Source organism: Pristiophorus japonicus, chromosome 2 (genome assembly GCF_044704955.1).
Source record: "Pristiophorus japonicus isolate sPriJap1 chromosome 2, sPriJap1.hap1, whole genome shotgun sequence".
NCBI lineage: Eukaryota > Metazoa > Chordata > Chondrichthyes > Pristiophoridae > Pristiophorus > Pristiophorus japonicus.
The window spans coordinates 68,061,587-68,084,486 of NC_091978.1; the positions used below are offsets into that span (position 1 = coordinate 68,061,587).

At 41.7% G+C, this 22,900-nt stretch overlaps 1 protein-coding gene across 12 annotated transcripts in view; it reads left to right on the forward strand.

Moving 5' to 3' along the window:
• The window catches only part of nedd4l (NEDD4 like E3 ubiquitin protein ligase), a 614,975-nt gene that overhangs the window by 493,897 nt on the left and 98,178 nt on the right, over positions 1 to 22,900 (forward strand). For all 12 annotated transcript variants that reach the window (XR_011588609.1, XR_011588608.1, XM_070867774.1 and 9 more), the window contains 5 exons: positions 592 to 694; positions 2,508 to 2,671; positions 3,529 to 3,652; positions 9,087 to 9,266; positions 17,051 to 17,122. Coding sequence is in view for 10 of the 12 variants with exons in the window: in XM_070867774.1 (XP_070723875.1) it covers positions 592 to 694; positions 2,508 to 2,671; positions 3,529 to 3,652; positions 9,087 to 9,266; positions 17,051 to 17,122 (643 nt within the window). In the remaining 2 variants the exon portion in view is untranslated. The remainder of the gene's footprint in view (positions 1 to 591; positions 695 to 2,507; positions 2,672 to 3,528; positions 3,653 to 9,086; positions 9,267 to 17,050; positions 17,123 to 22,900) is intronic.

Sequence of the window (22,900 nt, forward strand, 5' to 3'; positions counted from 1 at the left end):
CTCAAATCCCCTAACTATGAAGGCCAACATATCATTTGCCTTCTTCACCGCCTGCTGTACCTGCATGCCCGCTTTCAGTGACTGATGAACCATGATACCCAGGTCTCGTTGCACCTCCCCTTTTCCTAATCTGCCGCCATTCAGATAATATTCTGCCTTCATGTTTTTGCCCCCAAAATGGATAACCTCACATTTATATCCACATTATACTGCATCTACCATGCATTTTCCCACTCACCTAACCTGTCCAAGTCACCCTGCAGCCTCTCAGCATCCTCCTCACAGATCACACCGCCACCCAGTTTAGTGTCATCTGAAAACTTGGAGATATTACACTCAATTCCTTCATCTAATCGTTAATGTATATTATCATGAGCTGGGGTCCCAGCACTGAGCCCTGCGGCACTCCACTAGTCGCTGCCTGCCATTCTGAAAAGGAAGAAACTGTCGATAAGGTTGTTGGCATTGGTGCTGTTGTGTGAATTAAGTTTGAACTTTAGAAGTCACTTTTATATATGACAAAAGAGTTTCAAAAGGCCACAAGAGCATTTTTATTTTAGAATATGAATATTCTAATCTTGTCAATTGCAGTCATAAATCCCGGGTAAAAGGATTTCTGCGGTTGAAGATGGCCTACTTGCCAAGGAATGGTGGACAAGAAGAAGAAACTCCCGAACAGAGGGAAGAATCTGAGGTATAAATCTGAGAATTATGAAACTTCTTCAACCATTGTCTCGCAGTAGGTTGTTGCACCGTTGTGTGCGTTGCATAATCCAATTAATAGCACTCAGCATCTACTGCAGAACAATTATAGTTGATTTTGATTTTTTTTTCTAGAGACAATTCTCATTGTCTTAATTAATTCCATTAAAAAGAACTGTATAATTATTAGGTTGTAGTAATTGAAAGAGAGAGAAGCATATATGGGTGACTAACTGCATGATAGGTCATTGTGTTTCTCTTGCTACTGCAATTACAGAAACAGAATCTGTAGAAAGCAACAGGCGTGGGTTGAATAATGAAGGTTGTACGGTTAGATAGATATTCTGGAGATTTGTATGATATCCTGTGGTGGCCAGGCAGGGATTTCTGCATAATTTTCTCATGTTATTAAATAAATCAGCTATAATTTAACAACGGCAGATTGTACATGGTCTGTGGAGGTTGTTGCCTAATGGGCACAACACCCTTTAATCATTTTCATGACTACACTTAGTCGTATGTATATTAGATAAAGTATTTAGTGTGCACTTCATAGTGTGTATATTAGATAAAATAATTTGTGTATCAGAAGAGAGCCACAAAGTTGTGTCAGCTGACTCATGGTTCCTTTGATACCATTCGAATTCTGATTCAGCTTCAATCTCTGCTGCATATTGTTAACCTAAATATGCAATACCGGTTATCAGAAATGGCTATCTATTCAGCAGAGCCAAATCATTAGAACATTAGAATATATGCTGTTCTCCGGATATTCCCATCAGCATCACAGCGGTGATTATTCATTGGTCACAGTTTAAAATTTCAGGGTGTGGCTGCCACTTGCATTCATCATATTTAAGAGTGGCTGGTTTGTGTACTCCAGGAAGGTGAGAGGAGAGTGGTGGTTTATCTCATTATGGTTTGGTGAAACCAAGGTGCAGGGCCAAGGCCTATGTAAAGCTATAAAAAGACAAGGACAATCATGAAGCAATGCTTTAAATTCCACCAAGCTTGCATTTCAATAGCCTGAAGAATGTAGGATAAAGGAAAGACTGAGCAAGGTAAGCATTACACAATTTTGATGGCCTGGGATAAATACAGAGAAACTATTGACTCGGGTGGGTGGGGGGAGCGGGGGGCAGTGGTGAAGCTAGAACAAGGGGCTATTAAAATTAGAGCTAGGCCATTCAGAAGTGAAATCAGGAAGCACGATTTCACACAAAGGGGAATGGAAATCTGGAACTCTGTCCCTCAATTGCTTGGTTAATTTAAATTTTGAAAACTGTGATTGATAAGTCATTGGGTAAGGGTATCATAGGATATGGAGCAATGGTGGATAACTGGAATTGATGTACAGATCAGCCACGATCTAACAAAATGGCAGAACTATTCTTGTTCCTAAGTTCCCAATGGTTTAAGAGTAGACAATGATGCGGTAATTCTTGATTTCAAAGATTGTGGATATTGGGAGGATGCGCAGTATTTAGAATGATGTATATGCAACCTAAAAGGAAGAGAGGAGCAGTGACATATAATCATATATAATTTTACAGCACAAAAACAAACCATTAGGCCCAGCAGGTCTGTGCCAGTGTTTATGCTCCACACGTGCCTCCTCCCACCTTACTTCATCTTGCCCAATAAACATATCCTTCTATTCCTTTCTCCCTCGTACTTTTCTAGCTTCCCCTTAAATGCATTATCAACAGTAGATATCTTTCTCCCGCCCAGAAGCTCTGTCCAGTATTACTGTTGTCTTGGTTCATTAATGCTTTATCATTGTTTTTTTTTCCAATACCATTAAGCGTGCCTGGGATATGGTCGATCCCAGTGATTCAGGAACACAACGTGAGCAACAGTTGTTGCCACCACTACCACCTGGCTGGGAAGAGAAGACTGACAACCTGGGCCGGACATACTATGTGAATCACAACAATAGAACTACGCAGTGGCAGCGACCAAGTCTCGTGTAAGTTGTCTTCCTGGTCTATATTTTTTCTTGCATAGTTGCTGAAAATAGTTGTCTGAACATATCTGGCACCACAGATCCTCCATCCATTTAAACAACAATTGCTTGGCAACATTAAAGTGTGAATTTAATGATTTTATAGTCAGCAGTGAAAGAACAGCACTTGCAGGACAAGAAACTGCAAGGCTTTTCAACAAATCAGACTGAAGAATTCTTACTGTGGCATGCAGAGTCTAAACCAGGAAGTATAAGACAGAAATTATAAATTAGATTTAAATCATGTACAGAAAGCAAAATAAAGATTGGGAAAGACAGATGGGATTGAGAAAGAAACAGAGATCAAGATGCAGATAGAAAAAGTTAGTTAATATTTAAATTTTCTTTAAATTTTCAATACCAATTAACTTCTGAGGGAATGTGATTCCCCAATTGTAATCTTAAATTTTCAGGGCCAGAGAGGTTTTTTGGCAGTAATTATCACTTGTCACATCATTAAAAGTTCACTTACTCCTGACTGCACCAGCCCTAACTTTTTCCTCCTGTATTGAGTGGGGAACCAGTGAGCAAGTACCTCAAATTCAAACCATTCCATTGATTTCAGTGCCAAGTCTATCAGTGAGGGTGACTGTTACCGCACACCCTGTGGAGGAGTGGGATATCTCTGACTGCAACCTCCGGATTTCCGCGTTGAACAGCGCACGTGTAGATGCCGGAGGTTGCTGTCCGATTTACTCTGTTATATCAGTAAGCCTCACCGTTATTATCTGCTCAAAATCCGAGCCGTTATTTCTTGAGCTCTTGCACAACCTGAATCAAATATTTTTTACCCAAGAATATTTTCTGTCACTGTTTTGCAGAGATGTGGAAAATGAGTCCGACAGCAACATTCGGCAGATCCAGCAAGAAGCTCACCGAGTGTTTCGTTCTCGTCGACACATTAGCGAAGATTTGGAAACCACAGATAACCGGGATGGTGGTGATGTAAGCTATCAAAACATTGTGCATGCAATGGAAAGTTAGAAACATTCAGTGCATCCTGATATTAACTGTACCTTGTTTAAATTGCACCTTCAAAAGGCTGACCGTAGGTTAGTAGCCAAAGATGAGTCTGGGTCTATGCTGCCCAACTAACATGGCTACTAACATTCCAGAGAGTGAAAATGAAAGAAAAATTGATTGTGCAAAATCAATCAATTATTGAATTTTTTTAAATGACATTTAGCTGTGTTCTTTGAATTAAACAGTTTAAAAGTAAATCCAGGAACAGACCAAAATATGGGTATGCCCGTTATAATTATTTGCGCTCCAACTGAATGTTAGTGTGCAGTTATTTATGTTTAAAAAAAATCTGTGCTGAGGCTTGTCCGCATTAAAACGTGAATTGAATGAGGCCTCCTACTTTTGATGTAAAATTAAGTGTTACTTTTCCACATACCTTGGATGAAAACCTGGCACCAGTAGAACTCGGCATAGAAGGGGTGGTGGATATTTATGAGTGTTGAAATTGCCATGTTTAGCATCTGCTCCTTTTACAACATCTTGTATAGCAACCGTGTTGTTCCCCAAGAAAACGGTGTAGAAAGTCTGTTTCTAACCCACTTGACATAACCGTCGTCATTTTAATGAGTGCATGGACAACAAGCTGGCCAACCAAAAAAAAGGAAGAAAATAAAGAATTTGCATTCATCTAGCGCCTTTATGACCTCATGACGCCCCAAAGGACTTTTAGCCAATGAAATGTGGTCACTGCTGTAATGTAGGACATGCAGCCAATTTGCACACAAGGTCCCACAAACAGCTCTGAGTGAAGAAGTTTCTCCTCATCTCAGCCCTAAATGGCTTACCCCTTATCTTTAGACTGTGTCGTCTGGTTCTGGACTTCCCCAACATCGGGAACATTCTTCCTGCATCTAACCTGTCCAGTCCCGTCAGAATTTTATGTTTCGATGCGATCCCCTCTCATATCAGAGGCTAAAGGGTGGCAAGTGTGACTTTCTTCTTTGGAAAAGAAGACCGGGATAATGTTGGCCAGTTTGTCTTTCTCCAGTTGTTGGTGAACTATTAAAATCTGTAACACAGAAAAAAATAGTGAAGACTTTGAGAAATGAAAGTTAATTGAAGCCAAACAGCATGGATTTCTAAAAGACAGGTCATGCTTTATTGAGTTATTTTAAGAAATAACACAGGTTTGATAAATTCAGTGGATGGATTTTCAAAATTTGGCGAGGTATCACCTGAGAGACTTATAAAATAGATATTGCTATATGGAATCAACAGAAATGTCACCACATAGGTAAAGGTAATTGGAGGGCAGAAAACAGAGGTTAGGTGTAAAAGCAAATGTCTTGTACTAAAAATATTTCCACAGGGCATATGTTGAAGTCTGTCTTTACCAACTGGGGAGAAAGTGTCAACATTTTCTGGTGTCACCACATTGTAGGCATGGTGGCAAATTATGATGAGGTTTATGGCAAAGATTGTGCAAGACTATATGAATTGTCTCAGCGCATCATGTTAGCAATGAAGAAAAATGTGAAGTAATACAGTCTGAAAATAAGAATACATTAAGCAAATACACCTTAACTGTTAAAGGATAGAAATGGATTTGAGGAGTGAAGGGACCATAATGTACAGATACACAGGTCATTATAGGTAGAAAGATAAGTAGATGAGACCCTAAAAATGATAAATGAAATAATTGGGTTTGTATTGAGGCCAGGAGTACAAAAGCAAGCAGATAATGTTGAACTTGTACAAGACTTTAGGCCAATGTTGGAGCACTCTGTATAGTTTTGGGCATTAAAGAGAGAATATTTCAAAGCTATGGAAAAGGTACAATGTAGATTCATTGGGCCCAAGTTTCCGCCCTCTGGAAAAACGGCACATCTCGATGAGGTGCGCCGACTTTCTGGAAGAAAAAGGGCACCAAAAACTTAGCTTGTGATTCTCCGGTCTCCTCCGGATGTCTTCATGCTCGGCGTGGTGCAGCACAAGGGGTCGGGGGTGGAGCCAGGTCCAGACGCTGAAAACAGTGCCGGGACCTCTGCACATGCGTGCTAGAGTGTGCGTGCATGTGCAGTAGCTCCAGGCCCCTGAGACTGTGTGGGAAGGGCCTGACCCTCGCTCTGGCCGAATGGGCTCACCGGGCGAAGATCAGACTGGACCTCCCTCCCGTTCAGCTCCATCTCCCCCCCACTTCTCTTCTTCCCCCCCCCCAGCGGCGGCAGAGCCCGCCCGAAGTGTTAGCGGCAGCCCGGCCCGTTCCGCCTCTTTCTTTCCCCACCCTCCCTCCTCTTCCTTCTCCCCCCCCCCCCCCCCCCCAACCCGCTCCATGTCATCGTCGGGGCCCGCCCAGCATTTCTCTGGGGGCGGGCCACGCCCAAAGTGTTGGCGGCGGCCCGTTCCGCCTCTTCCTCTCCCCTTCCCTCCCCTCTTTCCCCCCCTCCCCCCCTCCTTCCCTCCCCCCTCTCCCTCCCCCTACCCCTCACTGTTAGAAGCACAGAGACACTGATAGAGTCAGAGAGAGAGGCACTGACAGAGACAGACACACAGGCGGGGCGGCCATCCCAGCATGCTGTTGGAGGACTCCCGGTGCTGCAGTAGGTGAGCAGAAATCATTTTTTTATTTATTGATTTTTTAATATATTTTTTTGATTGATTTATTGGTTGATTATTGATTTATTTATCATTTATTATTGATGATGGCTCTTTATTTGTAAAAGTGAAGTGTTTAATGTTTGTAAACTTCCCTCCCCCACCCCCATCTTTCGTTCCCTACGCCTGATTTATAAGTGTAGGCAAGGTTTTTCTGAGCGTACAAAAATCTACAGTTACTCCATTCTAAGTTAGTTTGGAATAAGTTTTCGCTGCCTAAACTTGCAAAACAGGCGTAAGTGGCTGGACGTGCCCCCTTTTGGAAAACAAAATCTGTGCTCAAATGAAACTATTCTGACTGGCTAGAACTGGAGCAAACTAAATGCCGAGAATTGTAATTTCTAAGATGCTCCATTCTAAACTAGTTGCTCCAAAAAAATAGGAGCAACTCAGGCCAAAACTTGAGCCCATTGGATTGTAATCAAGTATGAGTTATGAAGAAAGATTTGAGAAGTTGAGATTTTTTTCACTCGAGCTGAGAAGGTTATGTGGTGATCCCATAAGAGATCTTCAAGATTATGAAGGGTTATGACAAAATGAACAGTGACAAATTGTTTCATTTGACTGGCAAGATGGTAGGAAGAGACATCAAGATGTTTTTGAAATTTACTCTTGCGTTGTGGGTGAAATTGGCATGGGAATATTACCCAACCCTTGTTGCCCTGAAAGTATTCAGAGTCAAGTACATCATGCAGGACTGAAGTCATATGTTGGCCAGACAACATCAGGTTGGTAAGATCCCTTCCCTGAAGAATATTAATGAACCAGTTGGGTATTTACCACAATGCAATAACTTTCAGTGTCACTTTTTCTGGCCCCAGCTCCAAAATTACCAGATTCATTGAATTCAATTTTGCAACTTGCCATGGTAGAATTTGAACTCTCAACCTTTGAATTGCTAGTCCATAATGGCAAGACTGCCATACTCAGCACAAAAATAGTTAGAGTTACATAGAGAATGATTAGAATTAGGAATTTTTTCCCACAAACCTATTGTTGAAGTGTACTCTGTAAATATTTTGTAAAGGAATTGGACATTTGTTTGATAAAGAAGAATAGTAGAGAGTATGGGGAATGAGGACTCTTTTGTAATTATTTTTTGGGATGTGGGCCTTGCTGGCAATACCAGTATTTATTGTCCATCCCTAGTTGCCCTTCAGGTGGTGGGCCTTTTTGAACCACTGGCAGTCCTAGTGATAATGGTGACCCCACAGTAGTGTTGGTAGAGAATTCCAGGATTTTCACCCAGCAACAATGAAGGACCAACAATGTGTCCAACTTGTGATGATATGTGGAGGGGAATTTGGAGATGATGGTACTCCCATGCTGCTCTTGACCTTCTCCATGGTGGAGATTGATGGTTTAGAAAGTGCTGTCAAAGAAGCCCTTGGCGTGTTGCTGCAGTGTAACTTGCAGGTAGTATACACTGCAGCTATGGTACGCCAGTGGTGGAGGGAGTGGATGATTGGGCGAATGGATGAGGTGCTTTTCAAGTGAACAGCTTTCTCCAGGGTAGTGTTGAGCTTCTCAAGTGCTGTTGCAGCTGCACCCATCCAGGCAAGTGGAGATTAATCCATCACACTCCTGACTTGTGCCTTGTAGATGGTGCTGGGAGGGGGGGGTGGGGCGGGGCTTTGGGGTGTCAGGAGGTGATTCGTTCACAGAAGAGTACCCTGCCCCTTATCTGCTCTAGCAGTCATGACATCTATGTGGTGGAATTTATAATACTGTAATTGATAGCTTTACCCAACAAAAATTTATGAAGGAATAGGTGGGTAAACAGAGTTTGAGGACTTTTAGATAGAAATGGGAGGTTGGAAATGTGTGGTAATTTGCAATTACTTTGGAGTGATAGCAATATTTAAAGGGAGGGGCCAGTACCTGAGGAAAAGGAACCTCTTTCAAAAATGCCAACTAACATGCATCCCAGAATAGCCTGAATCACGGCAGGATGATGACCTCGTCATCAACTTTCCAAAGTCTAGGAGATCATGACGAAACTTGTATCATATCCAGTAATCTTACAAGGGTTTATCTTTCAACCCTTCCCAAGGCATTATGTATTAAAGTTTCCCTCTAGTTTGTAGGAAGTGATGGCTAGCTTACGGAAGTGATCTGTGACAAAGGACAAGAAAAGAAATCTTGATTGTAACGAATAACATAACACCTAGATGTACCTCAGTGCTGCTTTAGATTCCCACTAATACAAAAGCAAAATACTGCAGATGCTGGAATCTGAAATAAAAACAGAAAATGCTGGAAATCTCAGCGGGTCAGGCAGCATCTGTGGAGAGAAAAACAAGAGTTAATGTTTCAGGTCGACTCCCTGACCCGCTGAGATTTCCAGAATTTTCTGTTTGATATATGATACATTCATCAGCTGGAATAAGTTGCCTGATTTTTTTTCTTCCCATCCTTCCCAATTTCTGGACGTCAACATACCTCTGCACAACTTTACCCAGCACAGAAATCGATTGGGGCTCAAACCGACATATTCATACTGCATTGCTTTGAATATTGATGTTTTGAAGCTGAGTGCCAGTCTGTCACAATAATGACTTTGTGCTTAAGGTTGAAAAAAATGCAGTTGTCTAAAATGCTATTGTTTGGACAGAAATGCTAACTATGTATAGGTGGTATGTACTCTGTATAAATGCAATGCAATTTTTCTTGAAAACATGTGTGCTCAGATGCACATTTAGTTCTTTAAGAAAGTCACTTGGAAAGTAAGAAAATGGTGTTGATTTGTTTTGATGTGCAGCCATGGGAAACCATCTCTGAAGAATTGATTCTTGATGGTGATCAACTTTTCCAACCGCTGCCACCTCCTTCCACTCCACCAAACACATCTGAGAGCAGTCCACCAGATCTCTCCGATGAACTGAATAGAAGATTGCAAGTGGCTGCAGAGTCAAATGGGGAACAAATTGGTCCACCTCCTGTGAGTATGACTGTTTCAGCAGTAGTGATATGTCTTAACCTATTATACCCTCATATCACCAGATTATTTACTCCCATTTTTACTTTTTTGTGGTACTATTTGTTGAGCCACACTGCTGTCCTAATATAATTTCTACCCATCTTTTAATGGACAGAAAATTAGGGTTTGTGTGCCCATGATTTCCCATAACCTACTCCTTGCAAGTCCAACTCCTGGCTGCAAACATCTCCATGTAATTTAAAAGTATAGTGAATGGTGTTGATAAATCTGTTCGAGTCTTGAACCATAACCGAAAGTGTACTTAATCAAAGTTGAATCAATGTTTTTTTTCAGACCTTCAAAGTTAACTGCAGGTGTGCATATGTTCAAGTTCTCAGTCTTGAGATTATGCAGCTCCGAAGCTAATAATATAGACCAAAACAGAGTTTAGGAAGCTAGGAGAGGGATTTAAAAAGCAGGACCTCAAAGGCAGTAATCACCGGATTACTCCTGGTGGCATGAGCTAGTGAGTACAGAAATAAGAGGAAAGAGCAGATGAATGGGTGGCTGGAGAGATGGTGCAGGAGGGAGGGCTTTAGATTCCTGAGGCATTGGGACTGCTTCTGGGGAGGTGGGACATGTAAAAGCCAGACCGGTTGCACCTCAACAGAGCTGGGACCAATATCTGGGATGGGGGGGGTTTGCTTGTGCTGTTGCGGAGGGTTTAAATTAGCTTGACAGGGGGATAGGAACCTGAGAATAGATTCAGTAGGGAGAGAAGTGAAGCTGGAATTGGAAAGCAAAAATGTAGAAAGTGAATTTGAAGGACAGAGGAAACGAGGACTAGAAAGTAGTCAATAAGGAGGTTTGGCTGTACTAAATGGTACACTTAAATGCAAGGTGTATAGCAAATAAGGCAGATGAGCTGAAAGCACAGGTAGATACTTGGCAGTATGATATTATAGCTATTACAGAAACCTGGCTAAAAGATACGGTAACTCAACATTCCTGGTTATAAGATTTTCAGACGGGATAGAGAGAGGGGTAAAAAGGGAGGGGGGTCGCGGTATTGATTAAAGAAACTATTACAGGGCTGAGAAGAGATGATATGTTAGAGGGATCATCAAACAAGGCCATATGGGTCGAACTGAAAAACAAAAAATGGCCGATCACGCTGCTGATAGTGTACAATAGATTTCCAAACAGTGAGCGGGAGATAGAAGAGCAAATATGTAGGCAAATTTGTGAGAAGTGCAAAAACTATAGGGCAGTAATAGTAGGGGATTTCAACTATCCTAATATTAACTGGGTAAAATTAATGTGAAGGGTATAGCGGGTGCAGAATTCCTAAAAGTTATTTAGCCAGTATGTAGCAAGCCCAACATGGGAGGGGGCAGATCTGGATTTAGTTTTAGGGAATGAAGCTGGGCAGGTGGAAGGGGTATCAGTGGAAGAGCATTTAGGTGCTCATGACCATAATTTAGTTAGATTTAAGGTAGTTATGGAAAAGGACAAGCTAGACCAGGAATAAAAGTTCTAAATTGGGGACAAACCAATTTTGCTAAGCTGCGAGGTGATTTAGCCATAATGGACAGGAAACAGCTACTTGAAGGTAAATCAGTGTCTCCCTCTGCTCTGACATTCAAGGAGGAGATCCAGAGGGTTCAGACCAAATATGTGCCCTTCAAGAAAAATTCTGGGACCAACAAATTGAGAGCCTTCTGGATGTCGAGGGACATACAGGGTAGGATCAAAAAAAAGGGAGGCTTATGACTGATACTGAGGGCTCAATACTGCAGAAACCCGAGAGGAGTATAGAAAGTTCAGGGGTGAAATTAAAAAGGATGTTCGGAAAGCAAAGACAGAGCATGAAAAATTCTTGGCAAGTAAAATCAAGGAAAACCCAAAGATATTTTATAAATATATTAAGGGCAAGAGGATAACTTAAGAAAGAGTAGGGCCTATTCGAGACCATGAGGATAATCTGTGCGTGGAGGCGAGACATGTGAGTATGGTTCTTAATGAATACTTTGCGTCTGTTTTCACAAAGGAGAGGGGAGATGCAGGCACTGCTATCGGGGAGGAGGAGTTTGAAACTTTAGATGAAATAAACATCGTGAGAGAGGAGGTATTAAGGGGTTTAGCAGTTTTGAAAGTGGGTAAGTAGCTAGGCCCGGATGAAATGTACCCCAGGCTGCTAAGCGAAGCAAAAGAGGAAATAGCAGAGGCCTTGACCATCATTTTCCAATCCTTTCTGGCTTCAGGTGTGGTGCCAGAGGACTGGAGGACTGATAATGTGTTGCCTTTGTTTAAGGGAGAAAGGGATAGACCGAGTAATTACAGGCCAGTCAGCCTAACTTCGGTGGTGGGAAAATTATTGGAAAGAATTCTGAAGGACAGGATACATCTTCATTTAGAAAGGCGCGGGTTAATCAAGGACAGTCAGCACAGATTTGTTAAGGGAAGGTCGTGTCTGACTAACTTGATTAAATTTTTTGAGGAGGTAACAAGGAGGGTCGTAGTGCATTTGATGTAGTGTATATAGATTTTAGCAAGGCTTTTGATAAGGCCCCACATGGCAAACTGGTCACGAAAGTAAAAGCCCATGGGATCCAGGGCAAAGTGGCAAGTTGGATCCAAAATTGGCTCAAAGGCAGGAAGCAAAGGGTAGTGGTTGATGTGCGTTTTTGTGACTGGAAGGCCAGTGGGGTTCTGCAGGGCTTAGTACTAGGTCCCTTGCTTTTTGTATACATCAATGATCTAGATTTAAATATGATTAAGAAGTTTGCAGATGATACTAAAATCGACTGTGTGGTTGATAATGAAGAAGAAAGCTGTAGACTGCAGGAAGATATCAATCAACTCGTCAGGTGTGCAGAACAGTGGCAAATGGTATTCAATTCAGAGAAGTGTGAGGTAAAGTATTTGGGGAGGGCTAACAAGGAAAGGGAATGCACATTAAATGGTAAGACACAGAAGTGTAGAGGAACAAAGTGACCTTGGAGTGCATGTCCACAGATCCCTGAAGGAGCAGGCCAAGTAGATAAGGTGGTTAAGAAGGCATACGGAATGCTTGCCTTTATTAGCCGAGGAAAAGAATACAAGAGCAGGGGGTTATGCTTGAACTGTATAAAACACTAGTTAGGCCACAGCTGGAGTACTGTGTGCAGTTCTGGTCACCGCATTACGGACGGATGTGATTGCACTGGAGAGGGTACAGAGGTGATTTACGAGGATATTGCTGGGAGTGGAGAAACTTAGTTATGAGGACAGTTTGATAGGCTGGGTTTGTTTTCCTTGGAACAGAGCAGGCTGAATGGAGACCTCATTGAGGTGTGTAAAATTATGAGAGACCTAGATATAGTGGAGAGAAAGGGCCTATTTTCCTTAGCAGAAGGGTCAACACCCAGCGGGCATAAATTTAAAGTAATTGGTAAAAGGATTTGAGGGGATATTTCTTCACCCAGAGAGTTGTGGGGGTCTGGAACTCACTGCCTGAAAGGGTGGTAGAGGCAAAAACCCTCACCACATTTTAAAAAGTACTTCGATGTGCACTTGAAGTGCCGTAACCTACAGGGCTACGGACCTAGAGCTGGAAAGTGGGATTCAGTTGGATAGCATCTTGGCCGGAAATGGCCTCCTTCTGTGCAGTAAATTTTTATTATTGTATGATTCTATGGTACCAAGAGTAATTAACATTGATATTTCTGTTTTATTTGGAAAACATTGCTCTTTCGTAAAATAATTTATAATGATGCCAAGAAGCAGCCATGGTATTGCATTACAGGTGCAACTTAAAGTAGTTTACAGATGTTTCATGAGTCATAAGATTCTGACAGCCTTCAACATGCTACCAAATCATATGTACAGTTTTCTATTATTCAACTTTTGTGGGCTTTCCTGTTTATTGTTGGAATTTGTGTCTTCTGTTAACACCAACAGGGAGAGAGAGGGGATAATGTGAAAAATCTAAGTAGAACAAAGGATTTTACTGAACCACCGCACTTTTTAAATATAATAATTTTAGAACTGGCTTATTGAATATAAAAGCAAATGTCTTGATGACCCAAGAAGGTCCCGGGTCTTGCTGATCTTGATGACCAATATTGAGCCAGGTTATAATGGTGAAGGCTCATGACGATCGCTGTTATTTTGGCGTAAATGTTACAGCAACTTCAAGCGAAGAGCCGTTAAATGTGAATATCCAAACGTTGCTGTCCCAGTTGTGCCACTCCACCATTAGCTTTGCGGAAACGGCATTTCGCAGTCTGCCTCACAATTGAATGTCATGAAGTTGCTGTATTTGCATAGCAGACATGAACAAAACCTGCTGGAGATATTTAGGACTAGTAATTACAAGCACAAGTATCCTTTTAACAATATGGTAAGTGTTAATGACTGCCAATCAACCTCTCCCACTCTGAAAATTGACGATTACAAGTATGGAGTCTCATTCCTTCAGGATTTTTAATTTTTTGGAGAGATTTTAAAAATGGCAAATTTAAAATATATTTTTCTTTCAGTCTCTTTTCTCTCTCAGTCCAATATCACTTGCCCTCTCTCTTTCTCTACTTGATTTGACATTGAATTCACCCCCTTTAATTCATCCTACGTCTCAATCCTTTTCTGTATCTCAATCCTTAAATCCCATTGGCTAAGGAGACACCCTTTTGGTTGCCCTGTTCAGTCAGGCCCCAGGTGCCCTGTTTCCCTCATTGTACCACTATCAGCTCGTGTTTTCAGCAGCTTTGTGGGCAAATTTGTTTTGAGCTGAATGATGCAGGGACAGGTCTAACTAACTGCAGATGTCCTGCTGCAGCAAAATCTGGCCCATTGTTTTCTTTGCCAACTTTCTCATTTTCCCTTCCTCTGCTGACTGTTGACTTCTTGCTAGAGTACGATTCCACAATTGCTGGGCACCTTCCAGCATGTCACCAAAATGTTCATAATTCCTGTATAAGCATTGATGGTGAGTATCAGCATGCAAGCTGGAATTTATTTTTCCCTGACGACAACATGCATGCACTTCCTGCAGGAGTCACTGATTAGTGATCAGGAGCAGAAGCACTACTAAATTCTGCAAACCTACTGCAAGGGTACTGCTGTCAATTACACCTTTACCACTGCCCAGGGGACAACTCAGCACGGATGAGAAGTGAAACCTGGGACCCTCCTGGTCTATATGGCTCGGGTATCTACTAAGGCTTTTTACACTGGTTAGACTCACATTTAAAATATCACCACTTGGCCAAGGCATTTGAGGAGCCAGATCCCAGTTTGAAACTGCACATTCAGGTGAGGGGGAAGCAACTTGTGAGGGATGGACAAAAAGATCAAACTTTCTTCCTTCTATAAAATACAGGCAGAGCACCTCCGTGAAAATGAATGTTTCTTGCATTCTGTTCCTTCCCCTCCAAATAGCAATTCTTCAAATGTGAGTCTATGCGGTCAGCCTACCTGCACTAGCTAGTGAAATTAAAGATGCATCTTGTCAACTGATAGTAATTAAACCACCAAATGATGTTGACAACATAACTAAGAAGTAACTGAGATGTGTGTATTAGAAATCGTACATTGAGAAACACTTTAGAATAGCCTACACCTGAAACCTTTTTTGAAGGTTCTAAACAGTGAAATGCCACAAATTTGTTAGTTATTTTCTTAATTCCAAGTGAGTGACTTGGATTGCAGGGTGTAGTCATTTGCTACCACTCTGAAAAGTCTGCTTCAATAGCTAGAGCTAGTTTTGTGCTACCAATATTTACATCTGTGTTCATCAAAAGGTAGAATGAATCAATTATTCAAATCCACTTTCACTTATTAGCAGAAGGTTCTTGGTGGATCATTTATAATAAGTGCATACTGAACAGAAGTAGAATGAAAAAGAACAGAAGATTTTTCTTCACTTCTTGATGTGGATTTAAGCTGTGTACGGATCACACACAAATCCGTCTGTCTGCCTCACCTTTTGATTTTGCAACACTTCAAATTTAGTACAATCAAATACAATGCTGCAGGAGAAAAATCAGAATTTACGGTGGGCATGATGGCGTACTCTGAGAGTACTCATACCGCCTTTGAAATGAACAGCAAGTTCGCAATTAGTTAAATCCCAAACATGTGATCTGTCAAATTCCGACGTGACAGATCATCCACACCAATACCGCACAGACATTGAAAATCTAATTACTGCCGCAGAATTGGGCTACTTACCCACCAACTGCCCAGCAATTACATACAAAAAATTTATGGCTGGTGGAAACAGGCTCTGCAGTGCAAGGGGATACCAGAATCATCATCTGATGCTTTATTATTGTATGGGAATTTTTTTAAATTACAGTTTTTTCAATCAGATGACATCCAGGCACATATGGAGTTGTAGAAACTTAGGGCCCAAGTTTCCACACGATAATAAACGGGCGCCCCTCCGAGCTGGGCGCCCGTTTTTCACGCCTAAAACGGCGCCGGAAAAAAAACTTGCGATTCTGGAGCGTTCTGCAGCTCCTTGTCAGCCTGGCGCGGCGCCCAGGGGGGCGGAGCCTACACTCGCGCCGATTTTGTAAGTGGGAGGGGGCGGGTACTATTTAAATGAGTTTTTTTCCTGCCGGCAACGCTGCGCATGCGCGTTGGAGCGTTCGCCCACGCGCAGTGTGAAGGAAACATTGGCACTCGGCCATTTTTGTAGTTCTTTGTAGCTGTTTAATTTTTGAACATTTTTTAATAAAAGCACATTGCCATCAGCACTTGCATCCTTCTCACTGTCTCCTCCCCCGCCCCCCCCCCCCCCCCCCCCCGCGGGAAGAACGGGCGCCTCAGGCTGACTGCAGAATTCTCCGTGCCTGAAGCACTTTCACACAGGTAGAAAGATGGTTTATTTAATCTTTTCTTTGCTTATAAATGTTTATTCAGGTTAGATTTATTTGTATAATATTTGTTGAAGTATAAATAAGGATTTATTGTAGAATTTAATGACTTCCCCTCCCCCCACACCTCGTTCTGGACGCCTAATTTGTAACCTGCGCCTGATTTTTTAATGTGTAGAACAGGTTTTTTCAGTTCTACAAAAATCTTCACTTGCTCCATTCTAAGTTAGTTTGGAGTACGTTTTCACTGTGGAAACTTTGAAATCAGGCGTCAGTGGCCGGACACGCCCCCTTTTGAAGAAAAAATTCTGTTCCAAAGTAGAACTGTTCTACCTGACTAGAACTGCAGAAAGAAAAATGTGGAGAATTGCGATTTCTAAGATAGTCCATTCTCCACCAGTTGCTCCTAAAAAATCAGGCGCAAATCATGTGGAAACTTGGGCCCTTAGTGTCTCATTTAGGATGACCCGAGTGACATTAAACTATTTTAATCTGCCTCCTCTTTTCTTTGGATTGATTTATTCTTATCCTGTTTTTATTTCCTTTTATTCTTTCTCTGAGAAAGTGTCAAAGATCAATTCTCCAAATATAAAGCTTCAAAGATCAGTTCTCCAAACACATGTTGCTTCTGTCTCCTGATTGGAGCACCGGCCCACATGATCCCAGGTACGCTTCCCCTAGGATCCATGGGCCATTACGCTGCCCTCTAGTGCACAGTGTCAAACAGCAAGTTCGCGAAGGAGGGTCCCCATCAGGTAATTGCGCATTGTATTCAAATGCCGGCGGCCTACTCAGTTTGTATGCCACCAATCGCATAATCCAGGTCATTGTGTCAATTGTGTGGAGAGACAGGTAGTTATAAGTCAGTTACAACTGAAACAGTATTGTGGTTCATCAAAAAAACGTGGTCTTAATAAAATTTAAATTTTTTATGCTTCTCAGAATGAATCTCTTGCAAGGATACGTTCCTATAGTGTGACAGATGGTGTTGGAGAACAAGCTCAAGCATCAACGGTAAATAATTTTGAGTAATAATTTCTAGTATTCCTCTTGGCTTTCTTGATTGCTTTCACTTTGGGACTTTCCTGCAAGACCTTGCTTTGACAACATTTAACCCTTTACATTGGCATTCTTTCTCTGTGACCTCGTTCAGATGAAGCTACATAGCCAATAGGCATCTGTGTGTGCTCAGAAGAGCTGTAAAAATTCTTAGAAATAAATGTAGTTGTCCTTAAAATAGATTATTGCACTTGACTTAATATAATTTGTGATGTTGTTCCTCGATTCTGTGAAACTTTGAACTGTTAGCTCTCCAGAGACAAGAGAAGTTGTGAAACAAAGCAAGAGTGGTATAAACAGAGACATTACTGGGCGAATGGCTACAAAGAAAATAGAACCAAGAGAAAAGGAGGAGAAGTAGAATTATTAGTTGGTAGATGTAGCATATCTGTTTTAAGGAGAAATGACGTCAGGGTGGGAATGAGTTGGGAAGGGAATTACGAAGGCAGCAATGTAATGAGATTTAAAAAGTAAAGAGCAGAAAATGCTGGGAGTTGACCCTTAATTTTTAAATGTGGAGATGAAGAGAAAATACACATGCAAATATATTTTAAGATGGTTCCTGCAGTGGGGCATGAAATCTGTAAATCACAGAGCATATTCGATTCTGTAAGCAGAACAGATGATCTGTGAGCGGAGGCAGTGTTGTCAGCAACAGATAAATATAAATATCCTTAAAGTGAGGCTGACTCACTGAAATTGAGAATCTGTTATGGTCAGACTTTGTGGTGGAGCTGTCAGCTGAGACTGTGATCTGTTCTTCATTTTCCATGTCTAAAATGTTACTTTTATGAGAAACTTGCTTTCATGCATCGCAAATCAATATGTGATGTTAAAGCATTTCACAAATTTTTCACACAGTTTTCCAAATAGGATTTTGTTCTCCAACTAGACTCTTTGAAACTATGCTGTTGGGTGACTTTGAAGTGGCAGCAAAGGAAAAACATTGATTAGCCAGTTATCGCCTTAATTTTGTTATAGTTCAGTGCAATGGCTTTACCTTCTATGGAAGGTAATGCTATTCTGTAGATAATCTCACTCCAAATTAGAAAAAAATGATAGGCAACTTGAACTAAAGTTTTAAAGAAGGCTTGGGTCTGTATTGCCATAATACAATCTCCTTGACCATATCTACAAAGGAAATGTCTTGGAAGTTCCTCTGCTGAAAATTGTACACTTTTTGTGTAAATTTCCCTACTTTCAAGGCAACTAGTGAAATTATAGTGGCATCTTGGATGAGGGGATTAAATTGCCAACATTTTGCAGGTGGATGGTGACCAGAGGAGTTCAACAAATATGACCTACAATGACCCCAAATGCAAATGACATGATTCATGATTTATGTCATTTTGTGTTAAGTAACAAAAGAAAACAAAATTTTTCCAATGTTTTGGAGTTGCCTCAATGTTAACTTTAATGTGATTTTTGAGGAATTGCCATTGGAATATTCTCTTCAGCTGGCCCTGGAATTTACCATTTCTGTAATTCACCTCTGGCTTCAGCAAATTCAACATTTGGATTGTTTCAGCATAAATATTTTGCAGAGGGAGAAATCATCATCATGCACTTTTGGGCCATTTGAGATGTAAGGCTGTGAAGTGAGAAGTGTGGAAATACAACAGCCATTAAATTTGTGGAAGAAGGAAACAGCATCGTGTCTGTTCTTTTGTAATAAGTAGAACATCAACATCCTGGGGGGTCACCATTGACCAGAAACCTAACTAGACCAGCCACATAAATAATGTGGCAACAAGAGCAGGTCAGAGGCTGGGTATTCTGCGGCGAGTGTCTCGCCTCCTGACCTCAAAGCCTTTCCACCATCCACAGACATTCAGAAAGTCTGGAGTGATGAAATACTCTCCACTTGCCTTGATGAGTGCAGCTCCAACAACACTCAAGAAGCTCAACACCATCCAGGACAAAGCAGCCTGCTTGATTGGCACTCCCTCCACCACCAGCGCACCATGGCTGCAGTTTGTACCATCTACAAGATGCACTGCAGCAACTCGCCAAGGCTTCTTTGGAAGCACCTCCTAAACCTGCGACCTCTACCACCTAGAAAGACAAGGACAGCAGGGGAGCACCACCACCTCCACACACCATCCTGACTTGGAAGGATATTGCTGTTCCTTCATCGGCGCTGGATCAAAATCCTGGAACTCCCTCCCTAACAGCAGTGTGGGAATAGCTTCACCACATGGATGGCAGCGGTTCAAGAAGGCGGCTCACCACCATCTTCTCGAGAGCAATTAGGGATGGGCAATAAATGCTGGCCTTGCCAGCGACGCCCACATCCCATGAACGAATACATTTAAAAATAATACAATCTGCCACATAGAAAGGCAAGGGGCAACAGGTGCATGGGAACACCACCACCTCCAAGTTCCCCTCCAAGTTTCTCACTACTGACTTGGACATGTATCATCACTCCTTCATCATCTCTGCCTCAAAATCCTGGAACTCCCTAGCTAACAGGATTATGGGAACACCTTCAACATTGCAAAGGTTAAAAAAGAAGGCCTACCAGCACAATCTCAGTGCAACTAGGGATGGACAATGGTGGCCTTGGAGCGACACCCATATCCCAAGAATGATTTTTTAAAGAAGTATTTACACTTATTACCAAACTAGTTAAACTTGCATGGTACTGCACACAGGGAGTTGAGATGAGCTGTGTAGTCTTTAGGTGAAGCAGGCTTGGAGGGAGGAGGTGGGAGTAGGATGAAAGGGAGTGGGAAGGGGAGAGAGTAAGGGATTGAAGCAATTTATTCTTTACCTTTGTACAAAGCAGTGCTTCTTGGTTATGCAAAAGCAAAATACTGTGGATGCTGGAATCTGAAATAAATACAGGAAATGCTGGAAATCTCAGCAGGCCAGGCAGCATCTGTGGAGAGAAACAGAGTTAATGTCTCAGGTCTGTGACCCTTCGTCAGAACTGTAAAAGTTTGAGATGTAACAGATTCTTAAGGAAGTGCAGGGGCAGTGAAAGGGTATGGGGAGGCAACAACATAGGGGAAGGTCTCTGATAGGGTGGAAGGCAGAAGAGATTTAAGAGGGCAAAAATTAAATAGTAATGGCACAAATTAAGAAACAAAAGATGCGTCTAGATGGGGTGTGAATGGCGGAATCATCACCAGCTGCCGTGGGAAAGAGAAAAATAGGGGGAGGGGGCAATTTTGTTTTTAAAAAAAAAAAGGAGGAAAGGGGGAAAAAAAATATGGGCAGAAGTTATGGTCTGAAATTGTTGAACTCGATGTTGAGTCCAGAAGGCTGTAAAGTGCCGAAACAAAAGATGTGGTTCTTGGTTTTCCCCTTTGTTCTGGATATCCCCACCAGCAGAAATAGTTTCTATCCACCGAATAGAATCCCTTTATCATTTTAAAGACCTTGATTAGATCACTTCTCAGTCTTCTAAACTCAAGGTTTCTTAAACCTGTCCTCACAATTTAGCCCCTTAATCCCTGGCATTATTCAGGTGAATCTGTGATGCCCCCCCCTCCCGAGGTCAATATATCGTTCCTGAGATTCTGTGGCCAAAACTGAATGCAGTACTCAAGATGGGGTCAGACCAAAGCTTTGTACAACTGAAGCATCACTTCCTCACTGTTGAATGCTAACCCTTGTGAGATAAAGATTAACTTTCCATTAGCTGTGTTCAAATTTATTTTTTGTGCCTGCATATCAGACTACTTTGTATGTGCACATGGACACTGAAATCCCTTTGCTCCTCCACAGCTCCTAATCTCCCCATTAAGATCCAATTTGTCTTTCAAGGATGGAAAATGGATGACATCACACTTGGTCACATTGGACTCCATCTGTCTTAGTTTTGCCAACTTACTTAGTCTGGAACTGCAAACAGATTCAAATCAAGCTTTTTGATAGGGAAATGCACAAAGCCGCAGTCTTTTGTCACTGAAAATGTAACAAAGGGCTGGGTGCTCGAAATGGGAAAGCCCTATTACAGTGCTACCTACAGGCATCACAAATATTTACAAATGTATCAAGGGTGTAGGCACAATTAAAACAAATAAGAGATATTTACAGGTGATGGGACACCAATTTAACAAAAAATGTATAGACAATACATGACATTTTAAAAAATTCTTCCTCAGTGGAAGTCGATCCTTTTTTAAAATTTTACAAACTAGATCATCTTTAAGATCCGGATTCTTAATTTCTCAGAAATGTACTGAATCGTTAGTGGTTTTAATTTGCTACCAAAAAAGCAGTTACCCTAAAAATGCATTTCAAAACAGGAAGTGCTTAGCATGACCGCATTTCATCAAAACGTTGAAAGCACTCGGAAATGGCATAATTGGGTATCAAATATATTACCAATTATCTGTTTGCATTATTGGCAGCTGGGAATGGACCCTTCACACATACACGATGGGTTTTATTTTTTAGTCCATAGCTACCTTTCACTACAAGAAGAAAGCAAGGTCAAAGAAAAGAGTAAAAGGGGACTCTGATAGGAGGAGAGGAAGCCAGCTTCCCTTGAACTCATTCTTCTTGATAACAATTCAGGCCTCCCGTTCCCTCTATCTCTCCCCCCGCCCCACCCCAACCTCTGGCTTTGTGCTGGCTGACTGCTCTCCTGACAACACTTCCTGTGGAATGATAACACCATGATATACAGCAAGGTCCCAGTGCTCAGCTCCATCCTGCTCACTTGAGGATTAAGCAGCTGCCGTGGGGTCACCTGCTCAATCACACAAACAAAATTCTAAGTGACGCACTATCTCACTCGCCTCACCTTTTAATCTTCATGAGTTCTCAAGTGTACGCAACTTGATGACACTTTGCTTTACTCATTCACTTGTTACTCATTTCCATAGAAGCTTTACAACCTATTGGGTCACTGTATTTTCTTAAAGGTAAACAGAACACTACACGGTGCCCAAGAAAATTTGTAAATGCACTGTTTTTGTTTTGATATGAAGAAATATTACATAATCTGTATGTTGAGGAATATTTCGGGTGAGACATTAAACCAAGGCTCTGTCTTGCCTCTCAGATGGATATTAAGAACATAAGAACATAAGAAATAGGAGCAGGAGAAGGCCATACAGCCCTTCGAGCCTGCTCTGCCATTTAATACAATCATGGCTGAACCAATCATGGACTCAGGTCCACTTCCCTGCCTGCTCCCCATAATCCCTTATTCCCTTATCGTTTAAGAAACTGTCCATATCTATCTTAAATTTATTCAATGACCCAGCTTCCACAGCTCTCTGAGGCAGTGAATTCCACAGATTTACCACCCTCTGAGAGAAGAAATTCCTCCTCATCTCAGTTTTAAATGGGTGGCCCCTTATTCTAAGATTATGCCCCCTAGTTCTAGTCTCCCCTATCAGTGGAAACATCCTCTCTGCATTCACCTTGTCAAACTCCCTCATAATCTTATATGTTTCAAGATCCCATGCTAATTGGGCCTCATCCAACAAACATCATTGCAACAGATTATCCAGACATTATCTCATAGCTGTTTGTGGAACCTTGCTGTGTTTAAATTGGCTGCCGTGTTTCCTACAACAGCGGCAATCCTTCAAAAGTACCGAATTAGCTATAAAGTGCTTTGGGATCTCCTGAGATCATGAAAGGCGCTATATAAATGCAAGTTCTTTTTTTTCTCAGTTATGCAATTTTTGTTTGGATTAGTGATCAGTGGCAAGAAGCAGTGCCTAAAATATTGAACTTTTAAAGTGTGCTAAAGCAGATAGTTTCTTT